Source organism: Emydura macquarii, unplaced genomic scaffold (assembly GCF_026122565.2).
Source record: "Emydura macquarii macquarii isolate MOO-44397 ecotype Brisbane River unplaced genomic scaffold, CSIRO-AGI_Emac_v2 contig_1390, whole genome shotgun sequence".
Lineage (NCBI taxonomy): Eukaryota > Metazoa > Chordata > Testudines > Chelidae > Emydura > Emydura macquarii.
The window spans coordinates 52,911-80,377 of NW_027131527.1; the positions used below are offsets into that span (position 1 = coordinate 52,911).

Here is a 27,467-nt window from a genome sequence, read left to right on the forward strand (position 1 = left end):
TTGGCAGTAACTTGTACACAACTCAAGCTATTTTGGAACATTGCCTAGAGCAAAATGTCTTCTACAGATAGGAGGGGTAGTACTGCCATCTCGTGGTTAACTCAATCATTGACTTTCAGTTACAGATGCTGACAAGGTTGGTAGATCCAAATTTTTTATTTCTGCTGTCTTTTAATTTTATTTCTGCTGTCTTCTGGGTATTTTTGTGTGCATATTTTGTCCCCATGTTGTGTTCAATGTCAAAAACCAAGGCCTTGAGCCTACCATGAGGGAGCAAGCCTAATAACAAACCAGTGTATGCATAAAAATAATGGACCACGTATTTCAGTAAAAAACAGATGTCACTGTCATTCTCCCAAAGGGTTATTATAAACACCAGTGAGAGAAAAATAACCCTGCAAATTGTGGATGATACCTTGATAGCATGGCTTTAAAAATCTATTAAAATAAGGTCCTAACATCACTCTGCTGTATGGCATTTCAGAGCACTGCCATTGGTAGGTAGTGTTCATATTAGCACAATCCCAAAGAAGTCAATGGTGCTCTAATGTGCCATACGTTGAGATGAGCCACTGAAAATTTGATGTGCTAATATGTAAACGTATAGAAAAGAAGCACCTATAAGTATATAAGTAGCTAATAGCTTTTTGTTACAAGGTCAGTACAGAAGAAAAGTTTGATTGGAATGCTGTGGTAAGCGGGGATAACTAGTGAAGGAGGTCTAAGCACCTGACAGCATCCTTTAAAAGAGAGGCTCCCTCCAAGAAAATGCCCCATAGTTGTATGCAATACCAGTTCCTATAAGAAAACTGGCCCCCCAAATTTCCTCGTGTCCAGTCAGGGTGAGGAGATTTACTGCTCCTTAGCTACAGTCGTTAGGGACACCTTGTCTTTTGAATTGTAAGATCACACTGTAACAGAGTTGAGGCCCAAACATTGGTTTGTGTGTCTTAGTCAGACTTTGCCTTTGTCAGTGGAACAAACATAGCAGCAGTAAAATAAACTGTATTTTGTTTTTTTATAGTGATAAAAACACTCTGCCTTTGATGTCTTTTGACAATGAAATGAAATACTTTGAGAGTAAGAATTAATTCCAATGGAAATACTGCATCCTGTCCATTTAAAATCTGAAATTCTTTGAGCTGGATAAAGAGTGGTCACTGCTGATTTCTGCCAGCATCCAATTGACTCGTAGAATCCTCTTTTCTGCTTTGGGGATGGACCCATTATTATTAAAACAGAAGTTTCTTGGGAACCTCCCATGAAAATTCATCTCTTCCAAAGTGACCGTAACAAGCAGTCTTCTGATAAATTGGCTTCTTTAAATCCAAATCCCTAAGTGTTCAAGAAAAAGGAAAGAAAATGCTTTAATCTAAAGTGTAACACTATAAATCATTAACATTCTGATAACATGGGTTAGTTCCTCCTCTCAGCCCAGCAGGAGGAATACAAGCTTGTGTATTTTGGAAGTGCAAATGTACCAATGAACTTGTTTTATGGAATAATGACCACAAAAGTGGCCATAAGAGTTAGTCTGAAGTCTTTTAGGGCCAGACCCAAAGCCCATTGAAGTTAATGGAAATTTTGACCCAATTTTCAATGAAATGTTTGTGAAAAATAGTCCCCATTTCTCAAACAGCTCTAGTAAAAATGAGTGAACATTACTCGGAGCCAAAACTATTTCAACTCCATATGCTACAGAACACACTCATGTAGATGTATTTACCCTTATGTAAGGCCAAATTCTAGGAAGGGATGAGTAGCAGCAGAGAACACAAAACCCCAGCTGAAATAATTGGGAGTTACATCTGGCTTCTTATAAGATCTGGCATATTGTTAGGTCCAGAAATAGTTATGGTTTGTGTGCATAGGTAAAACATCTTTTTTGTACAACATGGACCAATACTATATTAACACAAGAGGTTGGACAGACTGAGTTAATAGCTCTTTTCCTTTGGTAATGGCTATACTTTTTTCAGAGGAGTTCCAGGAGGTGTTCACTGTGACTGTTCCATATGTGTGTGTTTCTGTCACATACTTACCTGACAATGACTCCAGGTCGAAGGTCAAAGTTCTTGTGCACAATGTCCAGTAGCTCTTTCTCTGTTTTCTGGGAGGTTCCATAAGTGAACAGTGAAATGGAGAGAGGCTGAGCCACTCCAATGGCATAAGAAACCTTTGGCAGACAAAAGCATTCATCAGGACACAAGGATGGAGCCTCATATGGCCAGCAGGGCATGTCACAGAACACAGTATTTTTACAAGGCATGAATGCACCAGCTCAGACGAAATAGGGGGTCTTCCTTCACTTCCTATCTCTACCTCCCTTTTGCCCAAATTCTAACTGCATCATTTGGAGGTTCTGAGCTTTTATTCAGGACTTTGTGTCTCTCCTATCCAGTAATGGGACTATCCCAGGAGATCTCCAAACCCACTGACATGGCCAGTCTACAAATCTAATCTTCAGTCGGAATGAGGACAAAGGACAGACAAGTATCTCACTTCTCTCTTGATCAGACTATCCCCTCTTAGCTGGAATCTATCTATGCAACTACACAATATTCTGGGACCCCCTAACTGGGATAGTCAATACCAGAAGACTGATGGACCCAGTAAACATCCAGAATAACCTCCAGTAAAATGTAAACTATCCAAAAATCCCAGTGACAATGATCTTGAACTACACAAAATAAGATCTTTTTCCTGTTCTTCCTTCTAAGCTCAGTCCAGCTCCAAGCTAAGCTTCCAGAATTCCATAAACTTCTGATTTCTCCCCATCTTTCCCCTTGCAGACATAACCAAGGCAAGAGTAGCTGAGAACTGCTGGCCACATCTCTCCCTCACAAACCAATTGTTCTAAAGCAATATTTCCACAGAAAAGGTAAAAAAGAAAAGTACTTTAAAAAAAAACCACACACATTCAAAATGGAACATACTTGAACCAGAACACGACTACACAACCCAGCTTTCACCAAAGACTTGGCCACCCAGCGAGCTGCATACGCCGCCGACCGGTCCACCTTCGTATAATCTTTGCCTGAAAAGGCACCACCTCCATGGGCTCCCCATCCACCATACGTGTCCACAATGATCTTTCGACCAGTAACTCCAGCATCACCCTGTGATATTCAAACAAGTGTCATTTCTCAAGCTTTTATGAGCTAATAGCTTTTTTTGTGGGGGGGAAAAAAATCCATTATTTCACTGTCATTTTTTTATATTGTCTCCAAGGAATAGCCCTTAAAACAGCTGATGACTTCAGTTAATTTCTCTCAAATAGACTCCCAGAAAGCAAGCTTGTGTATTTTTGTAGCTTGTGTATTCTTAAGTTCATTGCTACAGTTGTCTTTATCTCACTGAATTACCATAAGAGTGGCTATATAAGTTCTTTTAAGGCCAGATTCAAAACCCACTAGAATTAATGGAAAACTCCCACTGATTTTCACTGATCAAGACATTAATGAGGAGCATTTAGTGATCAGGCAAAGAGTTTGCAAGATGGCTATTGCTACCATGTATGATTTCCTAATGCCTTTTTCAAAGGCAAATATTCTAAACTTTCTTAGCAGCTGCTACATTGCATATATCTGCTTAAAAATAACTTTTATACTGAAACCATACTGAAAAAAAGACACATTTACTTACGAGCTAAAAGTTCCATTAACATCAATAGGAGTTTTTCCACTGATTTAATGGAAGCAGGATTAGGCTCTATTACTTTGGATAAGATCTAAAGCTGAGTGAATAATTCACAATAAATACTGTATTTGATTTCCTCACATGCAGTCACAATCTTAAATTAACCAACTCACTTTCATGTGGTTTCATTTTTACTGTAGGGATATGTTGTTATTGTTATTAATAATAATTTGTATTATGGCAGCACCCACAGGTCTTAGTCAGGATTGAGATCTCATTATCCTGGATGCAGTACAGCTATACAGGAAAACACAGTCAAGGACCCACAAGGAGTTCACAATTTAAGACAAAATGCAACAAATGGGAGTAACAGAGATAACTGGGGAAGGAGGAGGAGGCTACCTAAATTAGTGATGCACATGACTTGCAGATTCTTAGTCATTTAAAGTTTATGACTATTATGTATATATTAAGATATAACTGAGCAAACAGAACAGAAATTAGTAATCCCCACTAGCCATCTACACAGGTACCTGGATCACCACCTGCTAACAGTGAGTAGCTGATATTCCTGTTTGAGCTGTGTCGATCATTTACAACTCTTCATTTAAGTCCCATGGTATTCTTACTGCTCCTAAACTGGCTGAATGTTTAAATATTTCCCATGTGAGTACTAGCATGGGCAAATTTAAAATAGAGTTTGTATTTGTATGTGGACTTTGAAATTCTGTTTATAGAGAATTCATGCCAGTAAATTCAATCACTGGAATGTTTGCAGATAGCAAATATTAAAGGAAAGCCAAAGCTTTACTTAGAAAGATTGAGCAAATATTCACAGAAAATCTTTGGGAGTGTTTGCCCAGTTCTATTAAGAAATTTCTGAATGATGGAAAATGGAATTACAGCTCTCCAAGCTTGCAGAAAAGCCCGCTCCCCTTGGGAATCTTCTGCTTGATCCTTCAGTGCATTCAGAACATTTGGATTTGGGGTAGCATGTTCAGTTTCAGTGGGAATGATTGAGATGTCATGAACTTAGCATTATTATGACTTAACTGAAGGATCAAATAAGAGAGTGTGAGATGTGAAAGGGAGAGACAATGTATTCAAGCACAGATCTCTTTTAAGACAATAAAAAGAGCTCATGTATATTAGTAAATGTTATGCTGTGAGAGTCACTCTTTAAAAGGGGGTTGTAATGTAATCAAGGAACCGCTAGGTGTTGCTGCTGTTGGGAAGACAGCATTCAGAAGTTTCATTTTAACTTGGCATTCATCATAGCTCTTAACTTGCCCAGGCCAAAATGCAAGTTATCATTAGCCTTGAAAATGTGAGGCACTGAACCCAAATGAGGTAAATGACATAGTAATTGCAGAGGAAGTGTGAACAGGTTTTGATTCCCTATAATCTTGCCTTCCATAGATAACCATTTCTAGTTCTGTTGCCATTTCTTTTTCTGTGGTGTTCTGTCTCTGAGAGGGTACACAGAACAGAGTAAGACACAGAAGAAAGTAGTGTTGTAGCCGTGTCGGTCCCAGGAAAAGAAGAAGAGCTCTCTGTAGCTTGAAAGCCTGTCTCGGTCACCAACAGAAGATGGTCCAATAAAATATATTACCTCACCCACCTTGTCTCTCTAACAGAAAAAAGTAGTAATTTATGTTGCTTGCTACAATGAGCTTCATATCATTATTTAGAGGGCCAATATTTGTCAATGGTGATGGTGCTAGTTAGACTGTTAATACTACACAGCTTGTTTTATTAGTAATATTATTAACTGACCATTTCTAGTCTACATTTCTACAATAAGTTATAGCACAATGACAAACTAACTTTGGCCACATGCCTTATACTGCATCGTGCTGCTGCTCAGATGTTATGGTAACAGCCATCCTAGAAAAACCTGAGATAGGTTTCAATAAAGTTAATGGATTTCAACAATGAAGGATAAACAGGTCTGTTTGGAATAGATAGTAAATTGGCCCTACAGTCAGAAGTGCCCCTGGTAAGAGGATATAGTGCTGTCCTATTTATGCAAAGAAGTATGGTAGGGGGAAGTGGAACAAACAATGTTCTAGGAAGATGTTTTTAAACAAAATCTGAACTAAAGGCTTGGTCCCGCAATAGTGACGTCAATAGGAATTTTGCCATTGACGTCAATGAGTGTTGCATCAAGCCCTAAATCCTGGCTCCCACGCCTTAATCAGGCAAAACTCTCACTGCCATTCCCCTTTTGGAGAAACCCAGGTAGGGCCTGATTTTCAGAGGTGCTGAGCGCCTGAAGCTTTCAATGATTTCAACTAGAGTTGTGTGTGCTGAGCACCTCTGAACAGCAGGACCCCCAGTCAACAGCTGCTAAATGTTTGGCCGTCCCATTTACTTCCCTGGGTGATTTTGCCTGAGAAAGGACTCAGGGCCTGATCCTGTGAAGTGCTAAATGCAATGGGATTTAAGGATGCCCAGCACATTGCAGGGCTGGACACTAAATATGCAAAGCAGGACTTGGCCCAACTTGCTTATATGTAGAGGACTTGAGTTAACACTAAGTATCTGACATAGCCACACCCTTGAAGGTTTCTTTGAAATCCAGCACATGAAGGCCTTGGTCTGGCTCCCATGTAAATCAGTGGTGAAACTCCCATTGGCTCCAATGGTGTAGGACTGGTCTCTTAACAGGTATTCTATCTGTGCCCTTCTGTTAGAAATACAGGCTGAGGACACAAGTTAGTCTGTAAACCAATGTGACGGGACTAGGCAAGTTGGTAGAAGGATCAAAGGAATAAGTAAACACACACCTGTGGCCCTCCAATGACAAAACGCCCACTGGGCTGAAGGTGGTAAATCGTTTTCTCATCCAAGTATTTGGCAGGAACTACAGCTTTAATCACACGGTCTCTCAGGGTTTCACGCATGAATTCCAGCGTGATGGTTTCATCATGCTGCACAGATATCACAATGGTGTGAACACGGACTGGGATGACGGTTCCATTTTTCTGGATATACTGAACAGTGACCTGAATAAGAGCAAGGAGGTAAAAGAAACAGCTGTATGATACCATACCATATATATACCATACCATGCACCATGCCATACTATACCAGATGCACAGGAAGGTGCCTGAGGCAACAAAGAAGATAATTGTTTAATGGATGCAGGGTTGTGAGGAATGAAGTGCACAGTTTTCATGTTTGCTAAATACACTGATGAGCAAAGAGGACCCAAGTTCAGAAGGTTCATGTACAAAGCAAATATTTTACCTCTATACACCATGCATTCCCCAGTGACACTGATAGAAATACCTATTAAGATTGGGATTTTCAAAGGACCCTAAATCAATTAGGCTCTCAAATCCCATTGAAATTCAAATCCTTAGGCTTCTGTGAAAACTCCAGCCTTAATTCATAGGCACTGATGAACCAGATTTGCCCGTTAGATCTCCTGACACATCTTCAAGCAGTAGGGAACACCCAGCTCCTGGTATCCAAGGATTAAATGTTTCTTCAATACTATGCAGTGTCTTGCTTCAGGAGTCCATGCATGCTAACAATTTTTGTTACACTCAAGAGATTGCATCCTGAGCAGAGGAACTGTTTTATATGCAATCAGTAGAAAGATGACATCATGCTGTATGTTATAATGTGGAAATCCTGGACTATCCACTTAAAACGACATTCTGAACTGAACAAACAGTGGTAATTAAAAATTGGAAAAAGAGATCCAGGATTTTTTGGGAGTAAAACAGTGAGTTTACTGAACCAGACAGATTGTTGTTAATAGCCTGCAAGTGATCAGGACTGTAAAGGATTCTTTCCACGGCTAGTGTAGTGAACAGAGGGACACCATGAGTGAAAGCAATATTACCTGTGTCTTAGAGTCAGGTCTAAGCCAAGGGAGATCACCACTGTGTCTCAATTCTGCTAACTTGGTGTTCAATTTGTGAGCGAGGATAATAGTGAGAGGCATACATTCTTCTGTCTCATCTGTTGCATAGCCAAACATCAAACCCTGTAATTGGAGAGAAGGGTTATATTTTAAATCACTGGGAGAACCAGGGTTTTCAATTCTGTTACATTATTAATATGAGCATTACAGAAGCGTGTAGAGACCACAAAATTCACCTGAGGCAAACCGTAAACAGGGCCCTACAATTACTTTTGATTGTTGTCCTTATTTGTGGTATAGAAGCATCTTAGAGGCCTCAATCAAGATCAGGCTTCCACTGTGATAGGCACTGCATACAACACATAATAAGAGACAGTCCCTGCCCTGATAGCTTTCAGTTTTCATTCAAAACATTTTCAATTTTTGGCTGAAAAATCAATGACAGAAATTCAAAATTTTCTGTGGAAACACATTTTTTGTGATAATTTGTGTTTTATTAAATAACAGCTTGGATAGAAAATTTTCAACCTACCCTATCGGCAAGGACTATCCCCATATAATACAAGTGATTTATCTGAATGCAAAAATGGAAATAAAATATCCAGGCATATTTTGCACCCAACCCTGATTCTTTCTTAGGTAGAGCTCCACAGTGAATAAGGTGGCCTGGATAGGATTACAAATATGGGTTGGGGACTTTTACAAATGAATGTTGTCAAGGTATACCTGAACAGGCCAATGCAGGGAGTTAGCAGGGATATTGCCTTGGTGTTACTCCTTCCTCTCAGGCATTTCAGTGGCATGGCAGGTTATAAATGAAATTATTTGAATACTGTCAAGAGGGAGCATGGCCAAGTGCTCTGACCTGTGCGACTTTGTAATAGTCACTTTGTCTCTCTGTGCCTCAGTTTCGCACCTGTTACATGGAAATAACAGCTTTGCCCTACCTCACAGGGGTGCTGCAAGGATAAATATAGTAAGATGGTGATGGGAGTCATGGAAGCATCTAAGACAGATGCATTTTTATTTACTCCCTCTGCTGATAGAAATGCATGTTAATTTGGGCGTCATGAGGGTTTGGGGGCAATATTACCTTGGTTCCAAGGCTCCATGATAGTTCTATTACAATTCTCAACAACATTACCATAAACTAGATATTACTGCTAATGAGAACTACTGTAAATGTTAAACTCACATTCATATTGGTTTCAGTTGGAGTTGCAGGATTTTACTGTCTATCTCTTGGGAAGAAACTGTAATTATCTCCATTTGCTATTCAGCTCACAGAAATACGACTTGGACAGTCTTAATTATGTGGAATGCTTATTATATTAAAACTGATCCCTGCCTCTGGGAAATAAGTGAGAGTTACAAATGTTCTGGCAGAATTGTCTTTATTTTACAAATGTTGCCATCTTGCTTATGCTTGAAACACGGACAGTGAACACTTTTTTACAATGTAAAATCTCAAGAGTTATGTAAACATGACACGATCTTGAATCATTTTGCTAATTATTTGTTATTTACTTACTTAATCTTTGGCAAGTCCTGCTGCAAAAGGAAATGTTTAATATGAAGCATACTTGAAAAAGCTAACTTTGCAAAGCTTTAGGGCCCAGATCCTTAGTGGTGTAAATTATCACAGTTCCATTGACATCAATGGAGCTATGACAGTTTAAACTAGCTAAGGATCTGCTGCATGGTCTACTGTATGACCAAAATGATCCTTGGTGAAACTCTACTGACGTCAAAGAAGTGATGAATTTAGCCCTGTGTGTCCCATGAGAGCTCCATCAATGTATTCACACAAACGTGCATTTTATTCTGTGTTAGCACAGGATGAGATTGTTCAAATTCTCATGACTGTGACCTTTGATTTAGAAAATATGACAATGGGGTGGGCAATCCCTGATCTTTTCAGAAGAAAGATTTTCATTTTAAGGAAATAGAGTGAGCCTATCTCTCCTAGCACTGGGAGTAAAGCAGAGTTGGGAATGTACTAGGAGGCTGCCCTAATGAGCTGATAGGATTATTGTAGAGTGTGTTTTGCTTTACTATTGTTTTTGTAAATGTGGATGATTTTTGATTACCTGGTCACCAGCACCAACATCCTCTTCGTTCCTGTAGAGATGAACACCTTGGGCAATATCAGGCGACTGTTGTTCTAAGGCCACCAGAACATTACAAGTCTTGTAGTCAAAGCCTGTTTAGAAGAAGACACAGGAGTACATGAACTTTTATTCACAATTAAGCACAGCTACCTGGAACCATATTCCAGAAATTCCAATCCGGAATGACAATGCCTTCAAAACTCATAATCTGCCTGCTATTGTGCCCCACAATTCTAATGTGTTCTTTTTCTCTGCTCAACTTCCCAGTAAGGCCTCATTTCTCTTAGTTGCTTGACCACAGGCAATTAGTCTAAAGCAGTGCTCAGGAAAATCCCAAACATCGTGAAAAATAAGAAATTACAAAAGAGAAAATGTCTGACCTTAGTTGCTAACCCACAGCAGAGCTTACACATGCTATTTCATCATTGCAAGGGTATAAACACCAAGGAGGAAAAGTCTAAAGAAATATCACTAGGGCTAATGAATGAGATGAAATTAAGTAAAAGACCATTTATCCTGAATATCAAGAATATTTTATCAGGGCCATCTGTCAGACTGGAATATTCTCCCTAGGTAAATTGCAAAAGCCCCATCACATGATTTCTTTAAAGCTGAAATAGACAAAATACTTAACAGAACAACTTAGGGTACAAGCCTTTGTTAGCAGGAACATACAGAAGATAATACTATAGATATATTTCACCTTTAATTTCTCTGATTCTGAAACATCAACCCAAGGTTCAACAACAGAGCCATTAGCATTGCCGATATTTTCTCTCTTACCACTAACCCCTGGGAAATAATCCAACAGAAGAGCACCTCCTGAAGAATAGTATGATCTGTGTATAATTGGAATTAATATTTTGGAAAACTCTACAGCATTGTTGAACAGTAAAGGCCCACTGTATTTTCCACCAAGTAGTTATTTTCAACAAAATTCTCCTCTTGGTGGCTCTTCGCTTTGATATTCTGTTTTCCATGTATACAAGGATCTTCCATGGGGGTCAATGGGAGATCCACACATGTAAGGAAAACAGATTAGAGACTTGCCATCCAGATCTGAAAGCAGAACTTTGCCTTCAAAGGACAAGTGAAAAGGATTTTTAAAAAATTGTCAAGGACTTGCAGAATATTATGACAGAACTTCTCATTTTCCTTTCCAGTTTTTTTCTACACTCAGCTCTCCCAAAATACCAGCTACTGACAGCTGTTTTCCAAATCAAAGACCAAACACCTGCACATCAAATATGCACATCCAAACAAGTGACCACTTGAAGAACACTGCACGGCCTTTAAGTAGGTTGTCATGGGAAAGGATTCCATAAGGGAAAAAGCTGAATGCAATTCTACCCCTTTTAGCTTTTCGCCTATAGTTTCTATAGGGTAGGGTTTTTGACTGGGTTCACAACCCCCGCACAGCTTTGGTGGTAAGGGGGTAAAAGAAATTTCTAGACTATTGGATCTGACAGCGTTTTCTGAGAGCAATGTTACTATGTTACATAATATTCTTCTTTGGAGCCGATTAACAGATGTGCTTTTACAGCATTCTCCCACCTTTCTTTCTTCAGAGGTCTTGTACCAACAAAATTATCTCAACCAGGAAATACTGCTACCAAAAGTTTTTAAAAAAACCAAAACACACTTAATCTTCGTGGTAACTGTAAAACATTTGCAATGTGTAAATAATATAATAAGTTTATAGAGATTGCAACTGGATGTTGAAATGTGTGTTGGATACAAAACACTGTGTTCTTTGCATCATTAATATAATCTACAGTGCTACAAAATTTACTTAGATTGTGAATTCCTCAGGGCAGGGACTGACTTTTTGTTCTGTGTTTATACAGCGCCAAGCACAATGGGGGCTTGGTCTATGATTTCAGTTCGTAGGTTCTACTGTAATAAATAAATAAATAATATATGAATTCACCAAGTCTTCTCTTTCCACTCCATCTCACCAATTTACATTAGTCAGGTTGGCCATTTAAATAACACGCAAGTTGCAGGGAGTTAGATTGAGAAGTGGAATCTATAGCGTAAGTTAGCAGCTGATGCTACTTTGCCAACATGCTCCAGTTCAAAAAATTCTCCTCCTAGCTACCTTTTCTTGCTGTGAGCTTTAACCATACAGTGAAGAGTTTCTCCTCAGTATGTGATGGAGTCAGAATGTTTCTCTCAAGGCAGTGTGTGACCAGCTTCTAGCCAAGCCATATCATTTGATCAAGCTTACAGAAGCACAAGTATGCAAGTGGAGATAGATCTGTTCTGCAGTTACTCACTGACCAGCACACACCATGTTACCAAAAAATATGATTTCTGGACTTTTTCCACCAACCTTTAGCTGAATCATCGTAGCCGATGTGCTTAATTGTGTCTCGAACTACTCGCTGATAATCGACAACGGCAAGAGATGTGATCTCCCCACAGAGCAGCACCATCCCTGTTTTACACACTGTCTCTACAGAGAGTGGGAAGACAGAAAGTAGGAAATGGGATAAGGGTGGGCTGGATAACTCAGCATGCTATTGCAAATAACTCCACTTCTGGAAATGGTGATCTGAACAACCCCTACTGAATACAGATAATATAGATAGTTATTAATCCCATCTCCACTGTATTAGATCCTTAAACATATGAATCCATTTATCCTCACTATACCCCTTGAGGGAAGGAAGTACTAATATGCTTATTCAACAGATGGGGAAACTGAGGCACAAAGCAATTTCCTGAGTCTCATTCCTGGGCCTGAACCATAAAGGCATCCTTCCTCCCTGTTAAGGAGTAAGTTTGGGGCAAAAAATCCACACTAATGGCCCCTTGTTTTGCAACCTTGCTTCCATTTTAAGGAGGAAGGCCCAGATCCTCAAAGGTCTTTAGCCACCTATCTGCTATTCATTCCAATGGGCGTTAAGCACCACCATTGAGGAACTAGGGCAGAGGGAAAAAATCTGGTGGCTGTTTCTTCAGTGAATGCACAAGGCCAAGGTCACATGAGTCCCAATTAAACTCTATTTTGAGAGCTTAAGTGGGACCACAGGCCTCATGCCAAGGGCTGAATCTCACCCTAAGGTGAGAAGGTTGAGGGGAAATGGATCATGAAAATGATGCCATTGGCCATTTGCAAATCTGAGAATTTGGAGAAATTTTGCTGACTTTCTCAACGGGGGGGGGGGGGGTCAAATTTCAGCAGTTTCAGCATGTTAAAAACAAAAACTGGCAGAAATAACCAAAATAGTGCTTAAAACAGAGTTGTCAGAAAAAAATTAAAGTCAAGTAACTGCCTTTTACTATAAATGGTCATGGGTTCTTTGAAAGATTCACTGTAGTAGAATTCAGTCTTTTCCTCTGGAATACTAATTACGTTTTCAAATTAACTGTACCATTGGTTTGGTTATTTTAGGCTCTCTCTCTCTCCAGTAACTTGATTTGTTTTGAATCCTCAATTCTTTTTTGAGAAACAAGATAGTGACACTGTATAATTGTTTGTTCTTATCTTTTTGTTTTGCTGCATATATATTTATTTATATTTTTAAAGACAATAATTAAAATAAAAAATGAATGGGCACATGCTGATGTCAACCTCCTACATTTATACATTACAAATGGGGAATTGCAAGCAGGTGATTGTAAAGTAGTCTAGTATAAGTGAAAGAAGAAAATGCATGTGTCCTTACCACAAGCAACCTTGGCATCTGGATCTTGTTTAAGATGAGCATCTAGTACAGCATCGCTGATCTGATCACAGATCTTATCTGAAAAAAAAGAGAGCTATGTATCTAAAAAGAGAGTACTCTTCAGAAAATATGGACTATTGAATCACAATAAAGTAATGCAGCAAGTAAAGCCTAGGAAAGAGACTTTGAAAAAAAACTTTAAAGAAATTACAAACATCTATTGATTGTTTTCGAGGGTAAATATTTGATGACTCCTATTCCTCCATAGCCTTCTCCCCATAATCCCTGCCCTTTACTGGGAGTGGAAGGAAGGTGGGGTAGAATGGAAGGGAGCAGGAGGGAATTACAAATTGAAGCTCACTGATGGCATAAAATACCAAGGGCCAGTCCTAGATATTACTGAAGTTATGCACCGAAAGATCCCAGCTCTTTCTTTTGCTAAACAGATATTTTCATTTGGTTTTTGATTTCTCACCTCACCAAATAAATAAAGCACATTAATAAAAGATATATCCACTTTAACAAACAGAAAAGGCAGTATCTGGAACAGCCAGTCCTCCCTAGTCAGAAAATGGTTAGTTTGAGTCTGTAGCAGTGCTGTGGCCTTCCTCAGAGCCTGGGCTCGAGAAAAAGCTGCAACTCCCCTGCTGGGCAGATCGAGGCCCTGCAAACCAAATACTCTGGGAGCAGAAGGGTGGGGCCAGGACAGGAAGGGGAAGTATAAAAGGCCGGCCTAGCAACTTATTCAGGGGGAAGGTGCTGCTGGAGAAGGATGTTCTTTTCCTGAAGCTGTGGCCCAGGTCTGACCCAGGCTCTGCAGCAGTGCAGACTGACTGGAGCCTTCAAGGGCTGCCTGTGCAGCCAGGCCCTACTGAGTAGATTGGGCCACTGGGCCTTGGTGACTGGGAAGGGCTGCCAGGCCTTAATAGCTGGGAAGAACTACTGGAGACAGCTGACTAGAAGGAACCCTCCTAGGCTGGTTCTGACCTAGAGGAGCTGCCCCTTGCTGGGGATCCACTCGAGCTGTCTGAGCCCAGTGTTTCAGAGGACCCCCTGGGACCTGGAGGAGCTGCCATCTGCTGACAACCCCAAGGAGTTCCCAGACCTGCTGTTGGCTGAAGATGAGAGACTAGTAGGACTCCTGCTAGCCATCTATCCTGAAGAGTCAGAGAAGGATGACTGGCTTCAGGTACGTGGGTTCAGAATGGGAGGAAGTAGCCAGGGGCAACCAACTACAGTCAGGCTGAGCTTATGCTTGAGCCAGTAAGTGTGTTGTGCCTAGAACCCTGCTGACTCCAGTGATAGGGCCCTGGGCTGGGATGCAGTGGCGTTGGGTGGGCCTTCGTCCCTCTCCCTCTTTCCCTAGCCACCCCTGAACCTGCTTGCCAGAGAATACCAAACTTTAACAGCCCTGTCCTGCTTGACGGCTGGGGGCTCCAGAGACTGCTTTGGCTAGCCCTGCCTGCTTGGGGAACGGGGCTAAAGACTCCACAAATACTAGCTTTTTCTCACTGGAGACCCAGGTGCTGTGGCCTTCCTCGGTGCCTTGGCCTGAGGAAAAGCTGCAACACCTCGGCTGGGCCGGGCTACAGGCTCATCTTATTCAGTAGGATTTTACTTTTCCTAACAGCCAGTTTATTATTAAGTTCAGTTATTTGATGCAATTGCAGTGTGACTACATATGTGAATTCCTCCCTGACACCTCAGTGTATGGATTTGTATGAATTTGGTGTTTAGCTGAGGAGCATAATTTAGGACTTTAAGATATTTATTATAGCAAAGGAAAGGTGTAAATTCAGCTACAGTTGGTAGAGTGACAAGTGAAGGCTCAGATAAGGATGTCATTTGTGGGAGAATAATTTTATTTCCAGCATCGGTCACATTAATACTAAAAATGAATGGCAAAAATTGGATCTAGATGTAAATTGCCCACCCCACCCCCAATTAGAGGTGTTTGGATCTGGGAGGTTTGCCTCTACCTATTACAAAGGGAAGTGCCAGCTGCAGTATTTGGAGTTGAGTCTGAATTCCTAACCACCCCCATGCAGAAGGTTTGAGAGCATCTGGCTGCGGGGTTTTGGTTCACACTGATCTCTGCTTGCAATCTTGGAATCTGTCATTGCTACAAAGAGCAAAAGCCAAGTTTTCAAGGACCAAGGCAAAAATTATACATACAAATACTCAGGCTGAGTACTTGGCTGAAGTGCAGCAGGGCTGGGGATGTGAAATCCATCCCCAACCCTAGTGGTCTGTGAACACAGAGCTAGTTACTAGGGCTGCTGTGAAGCTCTGTTCTCCTATCCATGGCTACTGTTCCAGATATAGGCCTCACACCATTTGCATGAGATGTTACTTCCACCAGATCTGCATAAATCCCCACTGCAGCAGGACTAATATAGAGACCTTTTCTGCAACACTTGAGTGATGTGCAGGACTTCTTATGTGGCCACTCCATCCCTACTCTCTCACACAGCCCCTGTGCAGCACACAGATAGTGCAGAGGTCCTTGTCCTGGCCCTCCATGCCATGGATGAATGTCAAATATTGATACTTTCGTGAGAAGTCTCAGTGGCTCATTAGAGTAACCACTATTCTACATGAGCAGGGGCTGCAGAATGAGCTGTTCTGGTTTTTGCATGGGCCTGGAAATTTGTGACTTAGAAAATCTTTAATATCTGTGATATTTCTGCAGTGTCAATGGATAAAGAGAGTTCTTCTGCTTGCCTAGGAGAGAGGCTTTTTATAGCCAAATACCAGGACATGTGTCTAGGAACAAATTATGTAGGTTGTACTTTCAGGGTAGCAGACTGTATCCTGGAAAACAGTGACTCTGTGTAATGCTGTGGCCAGGAGAGTGACTGTGATCCTTGTATTTATAAGCAGAGGAACACTGGGTAGGAGTGGGGAGATGATATTGTCTCTGTATATGGCCTTAGACTGTTACTGGAATATTATATGATGAAAAATTGGAAGGAGTTTAGAAAAGAGCTACATGAAATGATTCAAGGTCTAGAAAATCTGTCCTATACTACGAAACTTAAGTTCAATCTATTTTGATAAACTGACCAAGGGAAAGTTAAGAGGTGATTTGTCTTCCCATGCATGTAGGTACTTGTAGATCAATTTCTGATGGGAGATGTCAATCTAGCAGACAATGGCAGAACAAGATCCAATGGATAGAAGATTAAGTGAGATTCAGATTGGAAATAAGGTGCAAAATCTTAACCATGAAGGTAATTAAACTACTGGACCAGTTTACCAAGAGATGTGGTGACTTCTTTATCACTTAAAATTTTAAAATCAAGATTGGATATCTTTTTAAAAGATATGTTGTAGTTCAGCCAGAAATTATGCGTTTGATGCAGGGATTCTTGTGTGAAATTCTATGACCTACTGTTATGAAGGAGATCAGACCGGATGATCATAATGGTTCCTTCTGACCTTACCATCTATTAATCTCTGAGATTTTAACTGATTTTAAAATAATTTCATCTCTTCTACCATGCTGAGAGCATCCCTCAGACTTAAATTAGGCTGTAAAACGCTCAGAATTCATGCACTATCTGATTATTATAATTAATTATATGACCTGAGGGCTTCCTGTTAAATCGGGATTCAGGCTCACCAGTTAGCACATGAGAAAGTTCTATCTACTTGGCTGATCAGCTGAACAATGCATTACATTTAAGGAAATTCAACTGCATATTAATTTTGGTCTCTAATATTAAGTTCAACATTCCTATTTTTAGCAGTGATTCTGCTTAGCAGGAATTGCCTGTACTGGATTCTGCTATTTAACTTTCTCATCTCCACTGTCCAAGTCCTTTTATTAGCTCCCAAGTATGACAGGATATTGTCTTATCATTAACTCATTAGTACTTTACCTATCTCTGGGGATGCATAATCCTCTGCAAAGTTAATTTTTTAAAAAATCACAAACTCTTTATATCAAATAGATAGCAAGTTTACCAGGACCACACACAAAATACAGTCCTTTTCCCTAATTTGAGAGTCAGGCTTACAGGACAGTGTTTTGAAGGTACAGCTGCATTGTCACTAGACTCAGGGTTTTACTAGACCAAAAAAATAAAAAGCACCACATCCTATGAGACTGAGAAGAACATCTTGGATTGTCCCAGGAGAACCACCTTTACAAATTGTCATCCAGAAACACAAGCATCTTATAGGTGAAGTTCCTACAGCAAATGTGCTGATTGCGTAGAAAAATAGCTCTTGCTGGCTATTGAGGGAAAAGCAGTTTCTAGGAGAATTGATGACAAAACTGTCTTAAAATGCTCCACTGTTGACCTATCTCCTTTGTTAATATTTTAACAAAAAAGCTGAGCTCTGCAAATTAGGGGCGCATGTGTGCGTGTGTGTAAAATCTATAGCACATGAATTTTTCTCCATATACTTGGACCTCCATTTGTCATAAAGACATATGTTTGTCCAAATAAAAAAGGGCTTGATTTTTCAGAAGTGATGAGGCCCCATAATTAAAACCCACATCAGCAAAGTTAATGGGAATTGTAGGTGCTCAGGACATCTGAAAAGCCCACAAGAGTCTTTGGATTCACAGGTTTAACTGACTCAAAGAAAAACTCTTCTATGAGGAATAGTTGTAGATTCCAGGAAAGTGCATCTCCTCACCCTGTGGAACATAGCACACTGAAAAAGTCACTCTAGCTGACTATGAAAGTATATCAAATGTAATAAATGATAAGCTAAATATGTAACACTTCAACTGATATGGTCAGTCTTCTTTAAAATCTATGGTTATTGAACTAACGTGGTAATATCTGTTATGCCAGAGCTTCCTAACTGAGAAGAATGAATTTTACTAAAATTAGAGCAGCCCAGGAAACAATATTCCTGTTCCATGAATTATTTTCAAGCTATCAAAAGTATCTTGTGTCCTGAATCGGGGAAAAATGCCAAAATCATAAAAATTTTCACAAACTTAAAAAAAAAAAATAGAAACATTTCATTTTCATCTTTTCAAAACCTAACATTCCAGTTGTGACCTTTTCTTCTTTTTTAGTCTAAATTTTCCAAAATTTCTAAACAAGTCATTTTAGTCTTGAAAAACAAACTTTTTGTTTGTCAAAATGTCACTTCAACTTTTTCAAATCTCAAAACATTTTCCCCCTTAATAATTTTGTGCATCTGGGGATTTGTTCAAATTGACCTTATTTTGTGTACATTTTGGATTTCAACAAAGCTCTTATTTGGTGAAAAAATGAGTTGCTGAAAAATTTCTTACTTCTCACTGAAATATGTTTATAGTTAAGTGAGCAACCAAGTAAATATGGCACTTTCTTAATAAATCAGCTTCCTGTTGTAGAAAAACAGGTTCTTCAAAAAAATCCACCTTTTTTCTCCTGTTTCTTCGAAGCACATCTACTTATTTCATTGAAACAAATTAGATTTTACTGACATCAGCAGTGCTGCATAGCCAATATAACTAGGGTAGGCAAGATAGACACTATGTTTCGTGCAACATCATCAAAACTGTCAACTAATTTTTGGAATGCAGAGTGTTTGTTATGATGCAAAAGACTGCAGAGAACCCAGCTTGGTTTTCTGTTCCAAGGTATAATTTACAATGCAGATAGCTGAAATTTTTATCAGATCTGTAAACAAATCTGATATAGAAAAACAAATATTAAAACCCACATTTGTAAAGATTACCCTTTGAGTACAACTGTGCTCCAAATATTATGATTATTTCCATTCTTTACTAAATATGAGTAGATAATTAATAACTCAATCACACATTTTTATATTTATTATTAAACATATATTTATGTACAGAATATGACGTAAGAGATACATGTACCCATTACAGCTTATAAATCACAGATTTCTAAGAAGTCTGACCATATAGTTTGGGATACTGTATGTCTACTTGATCATTTATTACATATACCCTTAAAAGGTCTGCTAATTGGTTTGTTCCAATATTCTATGGTCCATTGGGTAGGGATTTCATATTATATAAATGGAAAGACTTTAATGGACTTTGGATCGCCTGAAGCACACCACACTGAGACAATATCAGGTTTTCTGCACTCTACTTAGCATATAGATGTATAATTTTCCCACTTCAAAGTGTGTGCCATTATCAGGAAACCATGTAGTACTTACGAGACTCCCAAGTTGAGCTGGTTGGAAAAAGGTGGGCGGGGAGGGCGTGTCAAGATTTTGACTTTTCATCCAAAAAAAACTCCCCAAAATGAAATGTTTCTTTCAGCAACCAAAAACTGGAGAATTTCAATTCAAGCTTGTCATTTTCATCTAAAAACTGCCAACGTCTGAACTTTTTTGTTTTCAGCCCCAAAAATTCAGTTTTCTGACCCAAAAAAAAGAGAAATTGGGCAACGCACTTTCCAGGAAAATTTTAATTTTGCCAAAACCCCAACTTTCCATCCTTCTCAGTGGAAATTTTTCCATTGGACCTCTACTCCTAAAGGTAGTGGTAGAAAATGTTCCCCCTCCCGCCCATATTTTGTCCTGTTCCATTGTTTGTATTTTACAAAATATTCAGGATTATTAAATAAAAATAGACTGATAATGCAACATTAAGGATGCACTGTTTAAATGGGGGGAAAAAAAAGTCAAGTGTAAAAGTGAGGACACATGAACTCAGTCACACTGAATGTATGCAATATTTTGCATTTCTGTTCTTTGTTAAATGTATTGCTTACTAATACTCTATGTTAAATGCCATAAAATACACAGGAGGTGCAAGTTGAATAATTTAAGCCTACTGTAAGAATTTGCATTTTCTGACTTTCTGTGATCTTTTACTGTACAATATTAAGGTTGGGCGGTTGGTTGGTTGGTTGGAGTTGTTTTAATATAGTTGAAAACCTTAAGACTTTTTAGTGGAAATTCTTTTTTTCATTATTTTATTCTTGAAAGACTTCCTGATACTTCATGGAAAACTCCAAAAGAAATTCTGTTTGAAGGCAACTCTGCTTAAAGTTACATCAGCCATTTTGAGTGGAGAGGAGAGTTTAGGTTTTAAGTGCCAAAGGTTTGGGAGCTGGGAGGCATTGTGACTCAGCACATTGTGCTTTGGAAGGCATTGTGTTCCCTCTCCAATAAGAGGATGCAGCATGGATTCCCTTTCTTGGCCAGTCAGTTCTACTGGACAATTTAAAGTAGAGCACAGCTTAAATGGCTTGGGACCCAGTGATTAGTGGCAGTGCATGAATTGGAATTTGGAATTCTCTCCTCAGTATAGCAGAGCCCAGGTTTGTTAACCTTCTAGGAACAAAATCCCACTTTTGCAAAGCCCACCTTTATTCTGAGATGTCTGTGAAGAGCTTGAGCTGCTGAGGAGGGAGACAAGGAGTTATTCTATAATGTTTACTTGGCAGGCTTGTGTAATGGCAATTCATTAATTATTGTCAGATCTCAACTGTTTGTGCTGAATCTGGTCTTTTAATACATGTGACGCATAAAGCAGGCTACAGGAGGTCATTACATCTAAATAAATAAATAACATATACCCTGTCTTTCCCCTCCCTCACTTGTTGAAAGGAACCTTTATATGGAAACAGCAGACTGGATCACACCAGCTGATGATCTAGTCCAGGAGCTTTATTTCTTTGGGTGTTCTCAAGCACAATTTTGTGGAAATTAATTATAATATTCAGATAGGAGCAGGATAATCACCAGTCACAAATGAAATACATTTTCAAACAAATGTCCCCACAGTATCCAACAGAGGAAGAGCAATATGAACATTTTAGTGCTGTTACTGCTCTCTCTGTTCTAAATGTTCAGAATATTCTAAAAGGTTTCCATGAAGCATTAGCTTATTTGTAACATGTGGACTCTGTCATTAATTATCATGATAATTTTATAAAAATCTAACCCTTTTAAAAAAGAGCTAAAACTCTGTTAAAATCCCACCCCTTCAACTGGATGATCCACCAACAGCAAACCAAGGCTGCTGGATTTATTTATAATATACATGAGATGTTAGCACATGTGAACAGTGCCGGCCTTTTGCTCTCCTGATTACTTCAGTTTCTGTAAAGAGTCCAAGATATGGAGACGATCGTACACTCAATGTTGATTCTGTAAGTGGTCAATTCTTGTGAATTTCAATATTATACCCATTTAGAAGTGTAGAAAGATGGTGTGACCTATACAGACACAATTGCAACAAAAGCCAAGTCATTGAGTTCAATATCCAAAGAAGATTCCCCTGCCCTCCTTGACAGGGATTTTGGTATAACTGATATAATAACTTCCTCCAAAGAATCCATTCTAGATTTTACATCAAAAACTTGGAGCACTTTCATGAAGCACTGAAATATCTCCCACCAGTCACAGCAGAAAACACATTGACATTGTGAAGCACCTCTTTTTCCAGAAGAGATGTTGCTTTGTGCTGCAGAATCTTTATATTCCAACAGGCACCAAAAGAAACAATGGGCATTTTAGACATTCCACTGGAGGGGCTAACTGCAAATTAAAAGGGGAGTCACAGAGAAATATTCACAATTAAACCAGAAACTATGCAAGAGTCAACTGGTATCAGTTTTAGTTACGAACTCAAAACTCAGGATGAAATCCCAGCCCCATTGAAAACTACAGTTGACTCCTATATGGGCAGTATTTCAGGCTCCATCTCAGATCTGGACCTAATTTTGAGAGAACCTAAGATTTATGGCTTTGAGCAGAAATGTGTGGTTTCACACAATTTTTCAGGTGAAGGCCAAGTTTCACCTTCTATATTTACTGACTTAGACTACCACAGTACTTTGACTTCTTCTTGAGTTTGTTCTCACTGGAAACTTAAAGCAAACTCAGGAGTAACTCCACTTTAGACAATAGAGTTCCATTAGTGTAAGTGACAGCAGAATCAGGGCTGCCAATCTATGTGGATGTAAACCAGAGTAAATGCTGGCATGAACCTGTGTGACTCAAATGGTGGTTTTTTGTTTTTTGTTTTTTTGTTTTTGTTTGTTTTAGAATTCATTTTTAACTGCATTTTTAAAAAAAATTGTCTTTGGCTGGATTGTTCAAAACTGGATCTGGATCCAAACTTCTGGAGTGGCTGGGGACATTCAGATCTGGGCGTTTGGTTCAATTTTATTTAAAATCATGTAACTAATTCCTCATCTTCCCTGATCACACAATTCAGTATATTTACAGGTAACAAATGCTCATCTGTTTCAGTGCTTTATAATGTATAAGCACTCCTCTGCCTGCTCTGTCTTCTGTTATAAAGTACTCTCACTTGCTATTTGCACAAGTCCAGCTTGGCAGTATTTGGTATCACCCAACATTGCCTGGGAATTTTACCATATATATATATATCTTTAGTCAGTTCTATACAGACATTTAGCCAGAATGAATGCATTCAGTAAAGCTTATTTTTAACATTAGCACTTAGCAAACCTGAAATCCTGGAGCAAATTCATATCCTTGTGATTACTGCAGTAGACGTTACTGTAGAGTCACAAATTCAGTCTTCTGGGGAAGGCTCAAATGAGAGAATGAAAACAGACTAGGGAGGAAGCCTGTATTTGAATAAACGTTCAATGGGTTGAGCAATTAACAAATTTAGCAAGAAGACACTTGTGGAAGGTAAAACTTAAGAATTTAGTCCGACGTATTCAATAGTGTTCTCCCATCGGATGCCCCCCAACAGACTTTAGGGCTGAGAATCTGCCCCGTTAAGTCTGCTTTGCACCACTCAGGTGTCTGAGTCAAGTCTGTTTAGCTGCTCAGTGAAATCTGCACAAAGCAGACGTAAGCCTAGCTTAAACGGTCAGCTGATACAGAGGACTTCTTGGGCAACACAGGGCTAACGTTGCAGCTTCTACATCACCCGCTTCCTAAGCCTGATGTAGAAGCATAGCATAGGGAAAAGAGGGTTTTGCCTAGGATGCAGCTGCAGCCAGAAGAGCACCGAAAGGCTATTGACAGCTGGAGTATGACAGAGCTCCAGAATCAGGGAGCTGCAAAGGGTGCCTTAGTGCCACCCTTGCCTGCCTTAGTCTGGAAGACTGTAGATTCTTGTTTGGGAGGAATGATAGTTTTTTGCACTGTTATATAAGAGGATGGGTCTGTTTTTGGAAAGAACAGACACGGGCCAATCCATTAGCCCAAACATTGACTTGAACTAAATAAAGCCAAATATTTTTATATGGCAGAATTCAAAAAGCTCTGGCATGTTTCACTTTCCATCCTTCTCTCACTTACAAGCTACCTTTCTTCCCTGAAATGCAACTCGAGACCTTCAGAGCCCTGGCAGTCTCTGCTGGGCTAGATGTCCACAAATCTTACAAATTCCAAAGTTTTCCCAAGGTCAAAGGAGATTCCAGTTACCCATGGAAGCCATGAAATGTGGGAGCTTTAAATAACACAGCCAAAGAGCTCAACGGGGAGAGAGACAAGCCTGAATGCTCAATGAAAAATGACCAGTGGTGCAGTTAGTCCTGTTTGTGACCAGAAAAGGAACTGGGGGATTAAGGGGCTGCTGGGAACTACAAAGAGGGAGCAGGTCATCAATGCAGCCCTTGGGAGTTGAGAGAGGGACTTTGGAGGTGACAAAAGGAATTTGGGGGTCAGTTAAACTGAAAGATGGGTCAGGACAAAGAATAGAAGACCAGAGTAAAAGGGGAAAGAGTGGAAAGGGGAAGAAGCTAAGTGAAGCTGCTAAACTTTTTGGTATTTATCTGAACCAAATCTCCAGATGCTTTGAGGCTCATCATCACTGACTGAAGGAATTTAAAAAATAAAGATAGATTTAGGATCCATCATCCTTGAAAGTGTTGCTTTAAATTAAAAAGTCTTCTTTAGATTGACATAAGACTCTTGGTTCTATTACTCTCCTGTGCTCTATAGTTGCTGAGTAAACGCGAAGGCGGAACCTATCCTTCTGTTGGGTGTCTTTTTTTTTTTTTTTTTTTTTTTTGGGTCGTGTTACATCAGCCACTGACAATTGGGAAAGATCCCCAGCCACCGTAAATAGGCATAACTCCATTGAAGTCAACAGAGATACACCTGTTTGCATCAGCTGAGGATTTGACCTGTAGTATCTAGTTAATATTATGGAGGTCAGCAAAAATTAGAGAAGAATAAATTCAGAGCTGGTTTTGATTTCACCATTGATCTTTATCCTCTTTTCAAATAGGTTCTCTCTCCACCCGCCCCATTTGATTATTCACCCTTACATAACCCAAGTGAGTGCATAGACCTGGAAGGTATTGTCATGGCAAAAGTAACAGGATGCGTTAATTTAAAATACATTTTAAAGGCCATCAAATGGGTCATTGTCCTCTGGCCTCATTTGTGGGAATACTTTCTGTTGGCACAAATGCCATGTTTATGGCAAATGATCATTTGTTTTCAAATTAAATTAAATTCTGCTGACAATACATAACGTTTAGCAAATAACTGCCCACTGCCAGCTTAAGCAATTCCATATGTTTTAACAACAAACAAATCATTGCGGGGGGGAGGGGGACGACTACAGGGGGCTGCCATGCATAGCTGATGGGGCCTTTGATTATTAACGGGTTTTAAATAGCCTGCTTAGAAATATTCCCGTCATTGGTGACAGGCAGTTTTATGGCAAGAGAGTTTCAAGAGGGTTTCACAAGACTTCGAGGGGTCTTGAACTCAACGTGTGTGAAACTCAAGGCTATAAGAGAAGCAGCATGATCTCAAGTGTAATCCACTGAAAGAGATGCAAAACCAAACAGCAGCAGCAAGAACAAATCACCATATGGAAAGAACACACAGCCAGAACAGGGTCATGACTTAGAGTGGCAACTCACTATATCCAGCAGCAGCTTCATAACCACCAGCATTTGGAAGTTTAAATGGACAAACATCCAATGGAAAAATACTCCACCATCACCCCATATTATAATACTGACATTGACTGGATTCTTCAGACTTTCTTAAACGACTTTAAATTAAATATTCTGACTTGTCTGTGTTCCCCACAGCCAGTTACTTACCAGGATGCCCTTCTCCCACAGACTCTGATGTGAACATGAAAGCCCCTTCATCATTTACAGTGTGGTCACATAAGCCATCCACCGGTCCATTCATGATTTTGACCCTTTTCCTGATGGGTTAGTCAAAATAGTAGTTCAAGAACTGTCTTTAGTGCCTTTCCCTTTCTGATGAATGGAAGAGCTAAGCTTCTTTAGCAGCAGGGCTAACACTTCTGTCAATTACTACTTTCCACAAAAACTTGAATTGAGCGTGTGAAGTGTGTGCGTATGTGCGTCTGTGTGCGCGCAGGAGCACTGATCAGTCATCTGTCCGTGGTCTGTACATCTACCTACTGTGGCTGTCAGTCTGTGAGTTGCTCCTATATATGGAAAAGTGAAAGTGCCTGGATAATCATGTGAGAAAACTGGAAGAGCCCATTTCCTGGGAGGGGAGCAAGTTAGTATTGGGATATTTCACTTCTTAACTCACTTTTCAGTAACTTTCAGTATTCAGCCTGTGAATGATCGGTAGCCATAAAGATTAATTTTGGCTGGCATTAGTACAGGAGTTCTAGCTTTTGCTCAGTCAAGCAGTTCTTTTGGTTTAGCTCTCCCCTAATTAGGGGCTCTTTGCTCTGAGTGTTCTCAAGCATGGATTGTGATCGCACAGAAATAGAAGAAAGGTGGGCAAGTTTTTTCCTTTCCTATCAAAAGAGTGAAGGGTGTAAAGTCTATTAAGAGCCATGTGACTTTCTTCTCTGTTTTTCATTTTCATCTCTTGCTAAGTGTGATTCTCTCCTGGTAGGTCTCTTACATTTGCATTCTTTGTGCTGTTATGAAAGGAAATACTGTACATGAACTAGTACCTGAATAATGCAGATTCTGCTGACTTACATGATTTGATTTTGTAGATCTCTATTCAGCCTCCTTCTGCCTTCTCATCTGCTAATTAGAGCCCATCTTAGAATTTCGGTGGTTCCTACTAGTCCATAGCAATTAGACATGCACTGACTGTCACACCTTTAATCTAAGGTAGCTGGGAAACATCAGTTTTTCTAAAAAGGCTTTTCTGGTTAAGAAATCTTTATGGTTGAGGCTGGACTACTTTGAAATGGAGTCAACCTCAGCCTAAGCCCTGGGGAAGAAACGAGATATTTATATGTGGGTGAGATGCTGAGATCTAGTTACAAATGGATCAAAGGATGCTATTGCTCAGGCTGGCTACTGAAAGCTCTTTTTTTTTTTTTTTTTTTTTTTTTTTACAAGTACTTTAGTTGTAGCCATGTCGGTCCCAGGATATTAGAGAGACAACGTGGTTAATATTTTTTTATTGGACCAACTTCTGTTGGTGACTTGAGAGAGACAAGCTTTCAAGCCAGACAGAGCTCTGCTTCAGGTCTGGGAAAGGTACTCTAAGCATCAGGTAGGCAGTGCTTAGTGTAGGAGGGGAGAGAGAGATGTTAGCGTGCGTGTGTGTGTGCGTGCGTGCGCACACATGCATGTGCATAGAAAAAATGTTACAAAACACAATGCAACCATGATTCTGAGCAGATACAGAGTCCCCAGCACCTACTGTACCACTGCAAAAGAGGATAATAGTGATTAGTTCGTTTAAAAAAAATAGTTATGGGTTTAGTCCAGTACCCGCTGAAGTAAATGGGAGTTTTCATTGACTTCAGAAAGCATTGGATTAAGCCCCATGATATATTTTTTCATCCAGTTGCAATGGTGATGTACCTGATACATGGATCTGTGGTGGGCTTATTGTTTGCTCCGCATACGTTGCAAGTTAAACAGCAACGAAGCTGTTACTCTTTGCCACTCTCCAATAAGGCGTCTGCGTATGTACTTCTCTCCCAATGGTCAGTATCTTTTAAAAGCAGGAAGAGGACTTGATAAGTCACTTCTGCTTCAAATCTTTGCTGCAGTATATGTATGTATATACAAGTATTCATGAGACGTTCACTTTCTGCATCCATGTCTGAGAACAATAATTTACATCAAGAATTTCCTGCATTATTTGCCCATCTCTAATCACCATGGACATGGGACAGACACTTCAAAGCACACAGCCCTGTCTTACATTGTACAGAGGCTGCTTTACAGAATTTTGGCTATACTTAATAGCATTACATTCACCAACCAAATACATGCAGTGGGGCAGATCTTCAGTTGGTGTATTTTAGCATGCTGT

The 27,467-nt window shown here is 39.7% G+C and overlaps 1 protein-coding gene across 4 annotated transcripts; it reads right to left on the bottom strand.

The window, feature by feature from the left end:
• Window positions 1-989: 989 nt before the first annotated feature.
• On the bottom strand, window positions 990-25,621 carry MAT1A (methionine adenosyltransferase 1A). Of its 4 annotated transcripts, none has more exons than XM_067552450.1 (9): window positions 25,295-25,621; window positions 13,302-13,379; window positions 11,963-12,085; window positions 9,607-9,719; window positions 7,496-7,639; window positions 6,429-6,647; window positions 2,937-3,119; window positions 2,043-2,176; window positions 990-1,335 (listed from the first exon to the last, which is right to left on the bottom strand). In XM_067552450.1, exons 1-9 carry the CDS (start codon window positions 25,386-25,388, stop codon window positions 1,233-1,235), a joined length of 1,191 nt encoding a protein of 396 aa, XP_067408551.1. In that variant the 5' UTR covers window positions 25,389-25,621; the 3' UTR covers window positions 990-1,232. The 4 variants fall into 4 exon arrangements, with proteins under 4 accessions (XP_067408551.1, XP_067408555.1, XP_067408552.1 ...); XM_067552454.1 differs by lacking the exon at window positions 25,295-25,621 and adding an exon at window positions 24,187-24,477 and having other exon boundaries at window positions 13,302-13,374; XM_067552451.1 differs by lacking the exon at window positions 25,295-25,621 and adding an exon at window positions 22,722-22,887.
• Between the last annotated feature and the right edge of the window lie 1,846 nt (window positions 25,622-27,467).

Bases quoted from the DNA above. Each gene is read 5' to 3' on its own strand.
- MAT1A (XM_067552454.1), bottom strand. From the start codon at position 24,342: ATGCAAACAGGTGTATCTCTGTTGACTTCAATGGAGTTATGCCTATTT. The intron at 9,720-11,962 runs GTTGGTGGAAAA...TCTTCTAAACAG, and splicing joins CTACGATGATTCAGCTAAAG to GCTTTGACTACAAGACTTGT. The intron at 1,336-2,042 runs GTAAGTATGTGA...TTGAACACTTAG, and splicing joins CGACCTGGAGTCATTGTCAG to GGATTTGGATTTAAAGAAGC.